This window comes from Ursus maritimus, unplaced genomic scaffold (genome assembly GCF_017311325.1).
Source record: "Ursus maritimus isolate PB19 unplaced genomic scaffold, ASM1731132v1 scaffold_7, whole genome shotgun sequence".
Lineage (NCBI taxonomy): Eukaryota > Metazoa > Chordata > Mammalia > Carnivora > Ursidae > Ursus > Ursus maritimus.
Window position 1 is genome coordinate 62,053,317 of NW_024426885.1, and position 16,067 is coordinate 62,069,383.

The 16,067-nt window shown below is 36.8% G+C and overlaps 1 protein-coding gene across 2 annotated transcripts in view; it reads right to left on the minus strand.

Annotated features, from left to right (window-relative positions):
- Positions 1 to 2,035: 2,035 nt before the first annotated feature.
- The window catches only part of CABCOCO1 (ciliary associated calcium binding coiled-coil 1), a 111,133-nt gene continuing 97,101 nt past the window's right edge, over positions 2,036 to 16,067 (minus strand). For both annotated transcript variants that reach the window (XM_040624344.1, XM_040624342.1), the window contains exons 6-8: positions 8,131 to 8,253; positions 7,585 to 7,725; positions 2,036 to 2,427 (exon numbers count right to left, since the gene is read on the minus strand). In XM_040624344.1, the coding sequence (XP_040480278.1) occupies positions 2,353 to 2,427; positions 7,585 to 7,725; positions 8,131 to 8,253 (339 nt within the window). In that variant the 3' untranslated portion in view covers positions 2,036 to 2,352. The remainder of the gene's footprint in view (positions 2,428 to 7,584; positions 7,726 to 8,130; positions 8,254 to 16,067) is intronic.

Below are 16,067 nucleotides of genomic sequence, written 5' to 3' on the forward strand. Positions count from 1 at the left end.
ACGTGGGTTTTGTGATCATAGAGACCTAAGTTCAAAACCTGTTTCTACCACTTACTGGCTGTGCAATCATGGGAAAAGTACCTAAAATTTTTCTGGGTTCCAGTTTCCTCGTCTATAAAATAGGTCAGACCTGGGTTAAAAGCCCAGATCTATCAATTACTAATTGTGCAACTTGGTTCAAGTTGATAATTTCTCTAAGCTTCAGGCTCCATAACAGGTACAATCATACATGAGGCTAAATACCTATCTTTCTCCTTTTTAGGGTTATTAAGAGGATTAACCACACACACACACACACACACACACACACACACACACACACATTTCCTTATAAACATATGAACGTTGCTCAAACTGTGTGGAGTAAGAAGATAAAAGCAAATTAACAGTGTGACATTATGTTCTACTTATCAGAATACCAAAGATAACAAATTGGCCAATGCTTGTTTTTGGTAACAATGTAGAGAGAGGTACGTATTCTCATTTCACTGTTGGTGAAATATCTTTGAAAGGCACTAAATTTGACCTAGAAATTTCCTTTCCTAGGAGTTCATCCTACAAGTACAATCATTTATGTTCATAAAAATGGCAATGTAGCACTGTGATAATAAATTACTGGAAGCAATAAAAAGTTCATCAATAGGACTATTTTAAAAAGTTATGGAATTGATAAAATGAAATACTGTACAGTCCTTAAAATGTATTGATAGGGAATTATCTCCAAAATATATTATTTGAAGAAAGGAGCAATGTAAAGAACAATGCAAATTATGTTAAAAAAATCACTCTATACAAGTATCCAGTTATTTAAATGGATAAAAAATACTTCTCCAAGAATTTACTGGGGGGGGGGGAGTGGCTCAGTTGGTTGAATGGCTGCCTTTGGCTCAGGTCATGATCCCAGGGTCCTGAGATCAAGCTCTGCATCAGCCTCCCTGCTCTGTGGGAAGGCTGCTTCTCCCTCTCCTGCTCTCTGTTTGTGCTCTCTCTCTCTCTCTGTCAAATAAATAAATAAAATCTTAAAAAAAAAAAAAAGAATTTACCGGAAGCCACAGTTGCCTTATGGGGAGAGAATTGGGGGTACCTAGCTTGGGTGAAATTTATGTTTCATTGTCTACCACTTTGTTGTGGTGCCTTTAACTAAGTGTGTATATTCTTTTATCAACTCAAAATTACTTTTTTAAAAAAGATTTTATTAATTAATTAATTTATTTATTTATTTGACAGAGATTGAAAGAGAGAGAGAGCGCAACAGGGGGAGTAGCAGGGAGAGGGTGAGGCAGAAGCAGGCCAAGCCGGGAGCCTGGTGTGGGACTCGATATCAGGACCCTGAGATCATGAACTGAGCCAAGGCAGACGGTTAACCAACTGAACCACCCAGGCACCCCTAAACTGGAAACTTCTGGAAGGAAGTCTCCCCTTCCTAGTAATGCTCTCCATTCTCAAATACTCTGAAGTTTAAGAAATTTGGAAGGGACCTAGCTAGTAATTAATTTAGTTTATCCAACCCGAAAGAATCAGTTGGCAAATGAATATTTTTATTCTAAAATCATATTTTAATAAAGGTATTTAAAGGCATGAGATGTTTCCAATCATTCTACTGCAATACAATGGTTAATTTTAAGAGCTCTGTGAGTTTGATTTGTATTTAAGATTTTTACCATCTATATATAGGTTGGTCTTTAATAACCATTTATACGTTGCTTCTTTTTATATAGGTCATGTATTCTCCTGGGAGAGTAACAAGATTAGAAATAACAAATACAGTACAGAATAAATTAAAGTGCTTCAAACTGCATTATATAATTTCAGAAAATTGGTTTCACACTGAAACGTTTAAATAAGAAACCAAGTAATTTAAGGGGGAAAAAAATACCCCACAGTATATGCATTTTAATTGCTATTGTTTGGCAAGTTTTGTCTGTGGCAGTGTGGTGTCTGTTCACAGGACTCCAGCAATGTGGCAGCTCACTAGGTCAATATGGATAAAATTATTATTATTTCTCCTTATTTAAAAAAGTTGGCTTCATTCCCCTGAAGATGAATAGCATTTATTAGTCAAAATGTCAAAGGAGTACCGTAAAAGTAATTGTATTTTCATATATAATTCTCCAAACTCTTGTATACAAAATGTTCTTATTGCACTTAGTGCCATAAATTCGGAGGCTCTTATGGGACAGGAGATAGCAAAATGGGGGCCAATACTTTTCTAATTACTCAGGATAATAAAACGTAGGGCTTGGTTTTCCTCTCCCAACGAAATGAAGGAGATACGCTGCTCTAGAGTCTACTGTTGCGGCTGGTTGTGTTTGTTTCTGTGAAGTTCAGCAGCACTCTCCTTGTACTGAGTCCTCAGGCCTTTTTCAATTTTTCTATTCGTGCATTAAAGGCCTCTTCCTGTATTTGCAGCTTTTCGTTTATCTCGGTCTGTGAAGACAATCATAAAAAAGTGGTTATGATGGAGCTATCTTTTGCTGCACATTGTCTTTGTGGTTTTGACATACTAGAGTGCCCAAAGACAGACATTATCCCTCACACACCTTCCTGTTTTGCAGACAGAGCCGTGTTTCAGCCTGTAGTGATGTGATAACACTTTATCATATTTCTCTGCACATTCCCGATGTATAGCATGGCTGCTATGAACAGGAAGTGGTATTTGGACAGCCATTTTTCACATAGCCTTGTGTTGGAAGATAGGGTAATTTATCTGTATTTTCAGACAGACTTTACCAATAAGCACCGAATCAGAATAACTGCTCTGGGCTCAGTTAGTACGGTGTTGTGGGTCCCCCCACCCCTTTGCAATGATGTTTTTGTCTCCTGTGTGATACATCCTAAATGGGATCTCAGAAAGCTTCTGTTGTGAAATCACAACACAAATAATCTCACAATTAGAACAATTCTTATAATTAAGAATATTCATCATACGTTATAACTCTTGGAATTATGCCACTTTGTGGTATAGTTTGCGTAGAAAAAAGTACGTGATTGCTGACAGGTTTTCGTGTTTGCCGCAGCTGTGATAGCATTTAGCCTCTGGCAGTGATATTCTGTGGGCTGACATTGCTACCTGCACAATTCCAGAAATCCTCCCACATTATCTGAACATGAGCAGCCCGGAAATGTCTTCCCTTTTTCATGATAGATAATAAGATTATGTATAGAGAAGCCAGTGGTGAGCGATGTGGCAAAACCGGTGTTTTGTTTAGGTGATTTAAAAAACGTTTACGAGCGTATGAGGAGGAGTTTATACACATAACTATGAACAAGCAACTTGAAGTTTAGAATTCTAATGTTTATAACATAATTTGATGCCTTCGGGGTAACTGTATGTTGAGAAACTTCTGTTATTTCAATTTATACAGAATACATTTTTAAAAAATCAAATACTGCTTTGGGCTACATATAAATTTACATTCTTAGTCATTTATTTATGAGTGTGACTGTAATAGATAGTTTTGAAGTATATACCCTGGTTACCTTATCTGATGAGATTTTGTTGCACCTTCATGGTAAGAATCAATATTTCTGGAAAGATCACACTGGAGTCAATTCTGGATCCTTATGTGAGTATCTGTCTTTTTGATTCAAGTTTTTTTTGTTGTTGTTGTTTTTTAAAGATTTATTTTAGAGAGAGAGAGAGAGTGTGTGTGTGCACGTGTGAAGTGGGAGCAGAGGGAGAGAATCTCAAGCAGACTCCCTACTGAGAGCAGCACATGACGTGGGGCTCCATCTCAGCCCCTGAGATCAGCACCTGAAATCAAGAGTCCAATCCTTAACCGACTGCATCACCCAGGGGCCCCTGGCTCAAGTTTCATCAAGCCCTAGATGAAGCTCTGCCTCTGGTTCCTCATTTTTTCCATTTTCCTTTCTTGGTGGTTGGGTGGAGGAGGCAAGGAAGAATGAACATGGTCCTCCAGGTTATAAGGGAACTCTGTCATTTTTCAGGAATCACTAATCCCCTTGGTCATGTTTTTAGTAGAGGTGGAAAGAACATTGGTCTAGGAGATGGAGACCTAGGGATTAATTTAGTTATGTAGCCTTGGACAAGGCACTTAGCCACCTTAGGTATTAGTTCTTATCTGAAAAATTAAGTAGTTAAAAATTAAGTATGTTAACATTACATGCTAACTTTTAAATTCATAATTCCAACTCTTAATTTTCTGGTATATTCACCAATGTTATATTTCAGTAGTATGGCCTTGTGAAATATTTTTAAAATATGGTACTCCAGCTTCTTTCTGGCGTGCAACCTATTAGACCATATAGGAATTGACATGGTTTGAAGAAATAACCTTGTCACAATTCCAAAGGATTGAGAAGCACCACTCTACCTAAACAGTTAACTCTTCCCACTTGCAATTAATGTGTTCTATGTCCACTAATAATTTCATTTCTTTCAACTAAGGAGACAGGTGCTATCATCTACCAGCTTCTGTTTCACTGTGTCACCACTATTTGCACATTAACCTGGAGACCTTTCTGGTATTTCACTGAAACAAAATTCACTGACACAGGTGTGGGCTTGGGGGAGAAGGTTCGTGAGGGTAAGACACATGCCAAATAGCGTCGTGTGCTGACAGAGGAGAGCTACATTTCAGATCTCTAGACTATGGTGATCGGTCCTTCGGTTCAGGCACGACCAGTAGGGCCTGGATGAAAAGGCTCCTGCTCTGGTCAAGAACAAGTTTGTCATCAGTCTACCATGTCTCCTTGTTATTCCCCGGAACATGGCTGAGCAGATCAGCTGTCCCACAACCACTAGCACAGAGAAAATTTCTATTGCCTTTAAGGGATGAATGGAAAACCTATGACCTGGGCTCAATAGCCTCTCACTGACCACTACCTTGAGGCATTCTCCCACTCAGCTTTTCTAACCTGGAAATTCAAGTTGACCAAAAAATACCTATGGTCCCAAGATGGCAAACTTCCCTCAAGGTTTTTACATTATTTTACCCTGTTGCTTAGACAGGGCCAACAGCCAACATTTAATGTTAAGAATTTAGTGTTAGGATTCATATTTCTCTGAAACGTAATTCTTTAAATATATTAAAGTTTGCTCCATTGGGTATAATTTTTATTACACAACTCAGGGCCAAAATAATTTCATTTCGAATGTATCTTTAAAATTAAAATACCTAAACTATATAAGCTTAAAATGTTTGCTCTATTCAGTATAATTTTAATTAACATCTCAGAGCCAAGATAACTTCATTCTTAATAAATCTCTAGAACCATAAAGTGCGTCAATGGGAAAGTAAGTGGATTAACATAAAAAATTTAAAGATTCACACTACATTCTCTGAAATTTCTGAATTATAGAAAGTGAAAAATGCCTGAAACCACACTGGAGAAGGAACTCTAAAAAAACTGTATTCAAAACATGAATTCTCTCCTGCCTATTCCTCCAAAAATTGTAATAACATCATGGCTCTTAAATAAAGGAGAAAAAAAAAACTTGGAAAATTGAAAACATCTTACAAATACTAATTCACTAAATGTTCCTACAGCAAGTCGGCGTGTTCCTACCTGACCACTGACATGTGGCTGCTTTTGAACAGGGGTGCTGTAGTTTTAAGAGCCAGCAACATTGGAAGACAGGGCTTAGAAGGGGAAAATGACTTACCTATCTAAAACACGGGAAAAAATTTAGGTAGGCAGAGAGTAATTAAACTTGGGACTTGACCAAGACACAAGGGTAAACACTGAAATCGTGCCACGCCATCGGAGTATTAAAGTCCAAAGTAGTCTGGTCGTGATATTAGAGGTTGTGTGGTTTCTGTGGATAACACTGGGATTAGAACTAGAATCCAGGTCATAGCTCCCGTTCAGGGCCTTTCAACAGTTTCCGACCCTGGAAACACTGGATAAATGATTTAGTCTTTCCGTGTCTATCATTTTCCAATTTATTTATCAGGGAAGTGCCTGGCTCGTTCTCATTAGTTTACCAGGATTGTTGAGAGAAAATACATAAAGGGGTTGCTATAGCTTGAGACATTGTGTAAATACACATCATCAAGCCATTTTATTGAAAAATCGGCAGGAATTTGGCCCAGACATATGTCCATGAATCCGCTTAAAATGGAAATGACTGTGGCACCTAAAGGATCTGCATCCCCCACCTCTGGTCCAAGTCCTTTCTATGCCTAATTGCATTTAGATGAACCAGCTAATGAACTTCCAGGCCCAGCAAGGTTGGCTTCGGGCCAAAGGGACAATAACACACACATACAGCAATCATATTCTTTCTGTTATGGAGTAGTGGCCTCAATGTTGCAAACTCTAACAGTAAAAAAAAAAAAAAACTCAATGAACAGTTAAAAATATACTGCTCACTCCATGGAACATGGCCTTGGTAAAGATGTTTTCAATTTTGGGGGCCTGCAAACAATTCTATTACTGTCTCGTAGTTCCTCAGCAATAATTTCAGAGCTGCAGGATGGCAAAGGAGCCCAGGGCCATGATTATACATAAACTATATTTAGATGAAATGTTATCAAATCTAAAAAGGAGATATGTTCTGAACTCAGTTTAATTCAGCTGCACTCTGCCCTTCCACACAGTAACCAGTTATTACATTCATGGGATTGTTAACAATAAGGCTTTGTGTAAAACGTGTTCTACCACTATTTCTGGTAAACACTAAACACCCCTTATTAAGCTGAGGACTTTGGCTGATTCTGTTGGTATCAAATCATTAAATCTTCGTGTAAATAGTGCATGAACGTTTGATGTTTAAACAAGTTACAAGGTATGCTGATGCCAAGCTAATCTTTTGCTCTTTCTAAATTAGTTATTAATATAATGAGCTTTCGATAGATCATCTCATGTTCAGATAACAATTAAATCTTTCCCTGCAACGCATTCATATTTTAAACATGTAGTATGTTTTCTATTGATTCATGGTCATTTCCACAAGAAATCATAAATCTTCTCAAAATATGCAATTCACTTATTTAACCATTTTGCCTGAGAAATGATGCAAGCCTTTGTGTCGAGGTAGAGATGGGTGTTTGTTTTGTTTCGACAGGAAAAAAAGCTTAAACATAAAGTTCAGCTGACTGATCCAGCTGCTACCGGGATGGCTGTCCCCACCATGTCCTTGCAGTCTCCGGTGTACATTGCTTAGCTAGTAGCGATATGTAAAAAGGAACAAACTATCTGAGACGGAGTTCAAGGATTTGAAGGCCTCTCTTTAGAAATTCGGTGAGAAGACTTACCTAAGGGTTATGGTTGATCTTCCGTGTTTGCTGTTAGAAACGTACTCCATTTACTCTTGCGTGAGCCCTGTTTACAGTGTGACAGTCATGAAGTCTTTATCATGTTACTTTTTGGGTTTTGATGATGGGTGATGTTGGAAACTGGCAACACACCCCACACTAGGGGCTGCAGGTGAATCTGTTTTGTGATCTATTTGAGTCTCGGATGACTCAACTGGGAATTACGGGGAGGGTGAAATTGAAGTCCTCCATCGTAAACACTCTTGCTGGCAGAGTGTGGGTAGTGTTTACAGACATGAAGCCTCAGGTTGGCTAATTAACCAGTATTAATGAAGTAAGTGGGCACACTATGAAGGCTGAGTACCTGAATGCCGATTAAAATATCATCTGTAACTTGACCCAGCACTGCTTTTATATCTTTGGTGGTGAAACCCACTAAAGGATCCACGTCGGAAGTGTTGGCTTCTGACTGGGATTCCTCAGGGCCTTGTTCTTGATCCAATCCCTGGAATATTAAAAGAAAAGAACACTCAAGTGACTTCTGGAACATTCGGTGATTTATATGTAACCTCAAACTTCTCCTGGGTACTTTCTACAAGGAATGATGTCGATCTGGAAGAGGATTTTGATTGGATGCTATCCTGCTTTTGTGTTATTCATGAGCGGCAGGACAGATCAAGTCATGGTGCTGCTAATCGGTGCTTACTTTGAGGAAAGTGAAGGTGGAGAGATGAAAATTGCTGGGCCATCCTCAGCTGGCCCCCCAGAGAGTCCACCCTAAAGAAATATCTATATTGAGCTGGGAAACATCAGAGGGAAAGAAAATGGAAGAGCATTTGGTTTTTTTCCTCCTGCCAGTAGTGAATAGAATGTTGAGCCAAGGTGAATTAAGAGACAGAAGGAAACTTACCTTCATTTCTGTATCCAATGTTAGGGGTGGCTCTATGAATGTAGAATAAATATCAAATGAGATTCCTTCTTCTAAAGGATCCGGGAAGAGACCACCTGAAGGCTTGACGACCTCTAACACTTGCTGGAAGGGAAGAAAAGAGCTGTATCGTGACAGAGCCTTTGGTGACTAACCACAGTTTCAGCCAATTCATTCATTTCTTTCTCCGCACTGTAATGAATATAATATATAATGCATAGCACATATTATCTAACATATATCATATAACCTATTATCAATTAAATTAAAATTATATGATAATATATAATTATATATAATATAACATAATTTTTATATAGGTGTGCATATGTATATATATAGTTCCAAATCTATTATCTTTTAAGTGCTATCTCCTCTGAATTCTTGACACCACGGCCCTCTGAGGTCCTTATTGCTTTTTGCTCTCAGTAACTCTGTATCTGATAATTAGCGTCTTATTCTTTCTACTGTCTTTATTCTCTGTCTATACTATGTGGCATAAGTCTTCATTTTATACTGCCTTGATCTTTAATTGTTTACGTGTTGGTGTCCCCTTTCTGTTGCCTACGAGCTCTCTGTAGGTAGAGACCATGCTTTAGATCCTCTGTATATTTTCTCCAGTTCTGGCAGAGGTTGGGTGCTTGAAACATTCACCAACAGCCTAATGGTGACCGATGTTACTCAGCGGAGTGTGGCCGTTCTTGGTGGCAATGGCAAAGTGGCCACCGAGAACTTGGTGATGAGGACAATAAAGACTCTGAAGGTTAATGCATAAAGCCAGTACCCTATGAATCAGAGAGGAGATCTGCAAAACCAACCAAAAACACAGAGGGCAAGGCAAGACCTCACCGTGAGCACTTCAGAATTGTGTAGCAAGTGTGCAAATCTGAGGGAAGGCGATGGTTGGTCAACACTGGAAATGAAGAAACAGGACTCAAAGAAGTCATCCCACCGTGACTTGGAGGTGAGAAAGAGAGGAGGGTACTGATGACAGCAAACATCTGAATCATTTAACATTTAACATTTTGATCATAATTTGACTTCCCATCTCCATTGATCTGTAAAGACGTGCCCAGCTCAGTGCTTGATCTTCATGCCTGTTACATTCCTCACTGTAACTCGGTATGTTGATGTTCTCATTTATACAGTGAGCTTGCTTTCGAGGCCCAGAGGTGAAGCCACCACCATGTGCCGACAAAGTCAGACCCTGAACATACATGTTGAAAGACAAAACTCTAGAAATGCATAAAATCACCAGATAATTACCATCCTATGGGACTTGGAAAAACCTGAAATCATCATCCATTCATTTCTAACTTCTCCACAGTATTTCAAGTTAACTTACATGTTAAACGTGTGATTAGGTATAACTTACAGGTTGTAATGTCTCATCATTTGAACATCAATAATATCTTTTATTTAGATGGGTTTGAGAATATCCTGAAAGCTCAAGCTATTGCCTGGTCATCCCAATATATTTTGCATTGAAATCATATTACTAACTTTCATTTTATTTCATAGGAAGTTGCTGCTTAGTATAAATATGGAGGAGGACTGAAGTGTTAGAACTTTATAGTCAAGGCAATTTGGAAACCAAGTGATTAAATGGCTGGCTAAAGGTGAAATCATCACTTAGTGTCCGGGCTGGGAGTTAAACCCTGCTGTGCCGACTTCTCGGCCCGTGCAGTTTTCAGTATCCATGTCATCATGTTGCCATACTTGGAAATTATTGATTGTTATTAATCACTTAATCTCTATTCTGTTAGGTGATATCATTCCAGATTGTTCTTCTTAAGTTGACTAAATGTTAATCAAAATAGAATGTAAAGTATATATATATATCAGAACAATTCTTTTCTCTTACCATGTTCATAAGTCATTTTTTCCCCTAAATGAGACATGCAAACATTTTCTTCTTCCCACAAAATTATTTGTACCTTTTTTCATCATGCTTGTGTTTCATCCTCCCACACCTTATATTGCTCTTTATTTTACCAAGCTAGGAAAATGAAACAGCTAAATATAATTTAGTGCCCTTTGCAACATTATCAGTAAAATAAATAAGCTGCACATGGGAATCCAGAGACAAAGGCAGATGATGAGGCATTTACTGAGTGGTATAGACTTTTACAGAGGGTGAGGAATGGGAATTTGGGGGAAGTGGTGCTGAGTTAGACATTGGAAAGCGGAGAGAAGGGAACCCAATAGAGCTTACTGTGTTTACCGTAGACCCTGAGAAAGAAAGCATGAGCGAATCTGCAAGGTAAATATTTCTTTTAATGAAGCAGAATTTTATTTTGTTGCTCTTGCCAACATTGTGTTGCAGCTCTGCTTTTCTACACACAGGCTAGGATGTTGTGCTAATTTTTTCTGGCCCCTTGGTGGAGGGTCTCAGCAGACTGCCCCTGCATCCTGGTGGTATCAGATCCCCCCCGCTCCAAGTAGATATTTGTGTTCAAGTTTCATTCCTTACACCTCTGTGGTCCGCATTTCTTTACAAGGCTCATCTGAACTACTTGCCAACTACCCACTTTTCCTGGTCTTTGGCAGTGTGTGTGTGTGTGTGTGTGTGTGTGTGTGTGTGTATGTGTATACTGGGCACATACTTGGGAACTTGGACCACTCCCAGCCCCGCATTATTATTTTTTTTGGTGGAGTGAAACTCCTGTTTATCTCAAGAACTGCTTTTGCTTGATTTTTATGAATATATCTCACAGCTCATACAGGTATACATTTGATTTAATTCCTGCACAAAAACTCGTGGTGAGAATTGCTTCAGAGTGTTTTGCATACTATCAGTGAACCAAATCATAGCTACATTTTCCTCTTGCACAAAGTTGCATTGGGCTTTGTTACTAAGATACTACAAAGGAAAGAAATGCCCCAATTTCAGATGGGGGTAAATATAAAGTCATCTCATTAATAATAAGAAGGCATACTGTCAAATATATAGCTTGAAATAAACCTAGTGCCAGAAGCATCATAGTGATTTTTCCCCCCATTAAGTAGTCTTTTTAGAAAACAAGTTTAAGGAAAATTAGAATCAATAATTGTGGTGAGAGCACAGAGCCAGCAAATATGTTTAAATGAAACCGTCTGATGCAATACTTTCTTAAAAAAATACAATTAGTCCTTTGTATTTTTTTTTTAACAAAACCTCATGTTTTACAACATCACTGGTTCTGTAATAAAATCTATTTAAAACAGAAAGACATGGTCAGCTTTATTAAGTTAGATTTTCTGAAAGAACGTTATAATTTCCTCAAGTCTATGAATAGTTGAAGCAAATTAAATAAAGCTAGTTTTATAACTATTTTTATACATTCCTGTAGCATTGTAATTGTCTCATATTTTTTTCCTCAAAAGTCTAATATGTTACCTCTTAAACCTAGAAAAATAAAAACAGAAAAAGGATCAAGTATGTTTATTAAAAAAACTCTCCTATTTGGTACCCGGACTTAGCAAGCACCCTTTCTTCTTCTCCGAGAGAATAGCACCCATAATCTTCAGATCAGGAAACAAAGGAAAAGACTTTAAGTGACTTGCCTGAGGCCTAATGCTGAGATTAAAAATCAGGAGTTTCTGATTATACACATACATCCATTTGGCCAAATGATTGGTTTTGCTTGACTTTCAAATACCCCCTAAATATTACTTTGAATGTAAAGCAATAAATGTGTTTCTCTTGCCATTTTTGAATGCTTGCACACAAATGGATATAATAAAAACAATCATGTTGTTCCATGTGAATGCCATTTATATTTTTTCTGATAATGAGCAGACCATTTGAACCAAGGTGAGTACATTAAAAGCTCTAATAAAGAAGAGAATAGATTTCTAAACAGAATAATGGACTGTTAAGTGAACATACAATAAATAACATCTACAGATGTGGTCGCTAGAAAATTAGTTTTGCATAACTTACCAATATACATTTCCCCCAGATGTTATCTGTTACATGAAAATTAACTTAAGTTAGCTATATTGTTCATTACGTGCACACTGCATTAGTGTTATTTAAGATGGTTTACAATCTGAGCTTTAGTTGAATTGTGCTATGGTATTTAAAGAATATCAAGTAAATGGCTTTTTGGCATAATTTAATACTCGTAAGTACAAAATTTCATCACTGAAACATTACGTAGGTTTTAAAAAATCCAAGATCTTTATTTTACAAGCCAAATGAAATCAGTAGAATACTTCTAAGGTTTTACATACTCAATATGAAATGGACAACTATCACGGGAAGAAGTGATAGGAATTTTGAGTCCTCCTGGAACTAGTGCAGGGTCAGGGTAGGTTTAAAGACTGCTGATAGGAATTAGAATCTGCTTCAGATCTTACTGTCTGAGAAGAAGTATAAAAATTTTATCTGAAAATTGTGTTACTTCATGTTTTCTTTTTCTATTTGATGTGTTAGTATTATTGATAGTATCAACTCCGGCTTACTGTTTTTGTTATTGTGTTGTTTTTCTAATGTTTTTGTTTATTGTTACTTATTTTGTATTGTTTTCTTTGGGGAAAAGTGTGGGGATTTGTGGGGAGTGGTGGTACTGATGAAATCTATGGTCAAGGTGGCAATTACTAACTTATTACATCCAATTATTAAAATAGTCAAGATATTAAAAAATGCCATTGAAATGACAACTTTCCACTGTTTTGAACAGCAGAAAGCAAGATAAATCTGTTAAACCTTTTTGGAGCGATAGAAATACATACAAAAAACTGGTATGCTTTAAAAAGACATTTGTTTCAAATTGTCAGATGATGACTTCATATGTAAATCAAAACTTACTACAAAATGTCAAAGTTTCAAAAAGCAAACTTTATTGCAAACATTTCCCAATACTAACTAAGGAAAAAAGGCACAAAAATTCCTGTAACGTTTTAACTATTTTCTGCCCTTGAAAAAAGGCATTACTCATTTGCAAGTCTAATGAAGAGGTACATGTGTGGTTCTGGAAATTTTTAACAAAAATTGTAACCCATTGCCCACCATATACTACACAAAAAGTAACAACATATGAGTGCCACCTGCAAAATGCAATAAACCCTGGTAATGTCATACTGAGTCCATAAATTTAAAATCAAAAGAGAGGAAATTCAAAAGCTCAGATTATCAGAGAAACTTCAATTAATCCATTTCTAAAGTGTTTTCTTTTGTGTTCGGGCCGTTACAAACTTCTTAATATACCCCATAAATGTAGAATATCAATTCTGCTACAAGAGTCCTCCCCCTTTGCATTTTTGACTTGGAAATAAATTTGCAAATGCAGCACATTAATTTTCTTTCCTGTGCTTAATATGCAGTATTTACATTTTGAAAAGGTTCAAAATGTTGCCAGGCTTCTGCAGGGTATGAATAGACATCTAATAGCAACATCTATTTTTATCCACAACGTACTGGCGGTTTGAACATATATGACTTAACAGAGCTTTGAGACCACCAGGGCCACATGCTGATCACCTCAGCAGTGACCGGTGACACAGGACAAGTTAGGACAGGAAACGAAGACTACTCATTCCAGCTGAAGTGCCAAGGAAGAGTTTAAGTTGGCCGGGCCACAGTAAACCAAATTGCAGTCTGGCTAGGACAGTCGAGTTAACACCTTGTGCCCATTTTTATTTATATCTCTTGATTTGATCTTGTTTAACTCGGGCTTGAAATTTTTTTTTAAAAAGTGAAATAATGAAAGAAACTGATTCCAGAGTATTTTAGACATCTTTAGTATTTCCAAGCTAGTTCTGCTTAAGGCCAACATTACAATTCGAAAAGAAATCTGAGTACTCCTATCTTAATGACCTCAGACAACAAAATCCTCTCTAATGAATTTGAAAAAAAAAAAAAAGTATCTTCTTGTAGTGTAAATGCAATTTAAAAGGAAAAGATGTTTTGATCTGGCTTTGGGGTAAACATTTCCTGAGGGATAGAACAGTTCTTCAGATACCCAGATATTTTCTAAAGATGGCAATAATCTGGAAGATAGACCACTGAATTATAGGCTTTAGACTTGGCTCTATTCCTAATTGTGTGATGCTAAGAAAATCCCTAGGCCTCAGTTTGTTTATCTGTAAAAGTAGGATAATGATAATTGCTACCTGGCTACTTCATTGAATTGTTTCAAGCACAAATTAGATAATGTGGATGAAAATTCTGGGAGTTCTTCAAAGGGAAAGTATTATTAAACCCAAAGGTGTATTATTATTATTACTTATAATTACTATTATTATTGAAAGGATCATCTTTCTAACGCCAGCCCTGCAAGACAGAGTAGAGTAGCCATATCGAGAATACTGGTTCATGCCGTTTCTATGTGAAGTTGTTAACATTGCCCTAAGAGTCCAGCTAATGCAGAAGAGTTTGTTAATAAGGACACACCATCACCCTGTTTCCATATGGTCACAGCCTTTAAATTACCAAATATGTATCCAATGTCATCTTATTTGAAGAATTCCTTGGACCCAAATAACTTCTCTCTGGAGACTTGTGGCATAGTTGTTCTGTGGCGTGATCAGGACTAAGGCAAACCACCTATTTAGTAAAGGAGAATGTTTACATCTAACTTTCAAAATTAGAAAACCTTCCTCTCCACCCTTCCCTACCCAAGTTATCACTCTTTCCACCTTTCATTTTTCAGCATCCAGTGTGGCCTGTGGTTGTCCAGACTGAGTTCACTTCCAAAAGATTTCCTTTAACAGATGTCATCAAAGGTAAGGAGTTAGGGCCTACAGGACACATTTTTTAACATGTCCTTCTTATGAAAACTGAAACACTGGAGCTCTTGAGACTGCTAAGTTCAACATTGTATTTTTGGTTCTTAGATTGACCTTATCTTGCAACTTTCTCAGGTTGAGAGAGGAAAGTATGGTTGGTTCTATTATAAATAATTGGAAAATAACTAATGCTTTTCAAAGATATTTTTAAAAAGCCACTCAGAGTATATTTGTTTAGATTACTAAGTTACACTCTAAAAGGCATATCCTTGAACTCAGTGTAAAGTATTTCAAACAGTTCTGATCATGGATAAATGTGTTTTGACTTCATCTTGGCGTTCTATTTAAAGCTTGATGGTTTTGAATATTTAAAATTGAGGAAATACTCTAAATTACCTCCTATTTCAAGAATTAAGTATCAGTAACTGTAAATTAGTCGGCATGATAAAGATGAGTTACCGAATTATCTTTGCAGAAAGCCGGTTTTGAATTTTCAAATATAAATTTTAAAAAATTGATTTTATATATGTTGCATTCTAATTATATCTTATGATAGCTTCTATGAAGACGAAATTATTTCATGGCCTTTATATTTGCAAATACTCTTTTTGAACAAGTACCTGGAATTTGCAGAAATCATTCAAGACAATAAGTCATAATGATTAGAAGAGAAACTATGATAAATGAAGGAACCCTAAGTCTTTGGTTCTAGTCTTTCTCTTTTCATGGACTTCCTGCTATCTTCACAGCTTAAATTACCTGAGTAAGAAGAGGCTGAAACTATCTGGATAAAGCTATCCATGTAATTTACTTAACTTCAAAGCATACCAATTGACTTGCACTTCAGTCCTGAAGTTATCATACTTTGGAAGCAAAAAAAAAAAAAAAAAAAAAAAAAAAAAAAACCTCCAAAACAAAACAAAAAAAATTTCTTAAAACTATATTGAAATTAATTTCACTTAGAAATAGTAAAGCTGTTTTTTAGGCTAAAGTAGAATGTTTGTAGAGTGCTATGAAGTCTTTAGAGAAGTCAACATAATATTATTATTCCTGACCTCTTAGACCCAAGATGTCTATTTTAAGTAATCTGACATTAAAAATGTGCTGACAAATATAGATTAAAAAACAACACAGGAAGTTGTAAATCAGTTGGTAACCCTTAGCATCAAGGAAATAAGAGACCACGAAAATGTAGTCATTTACTT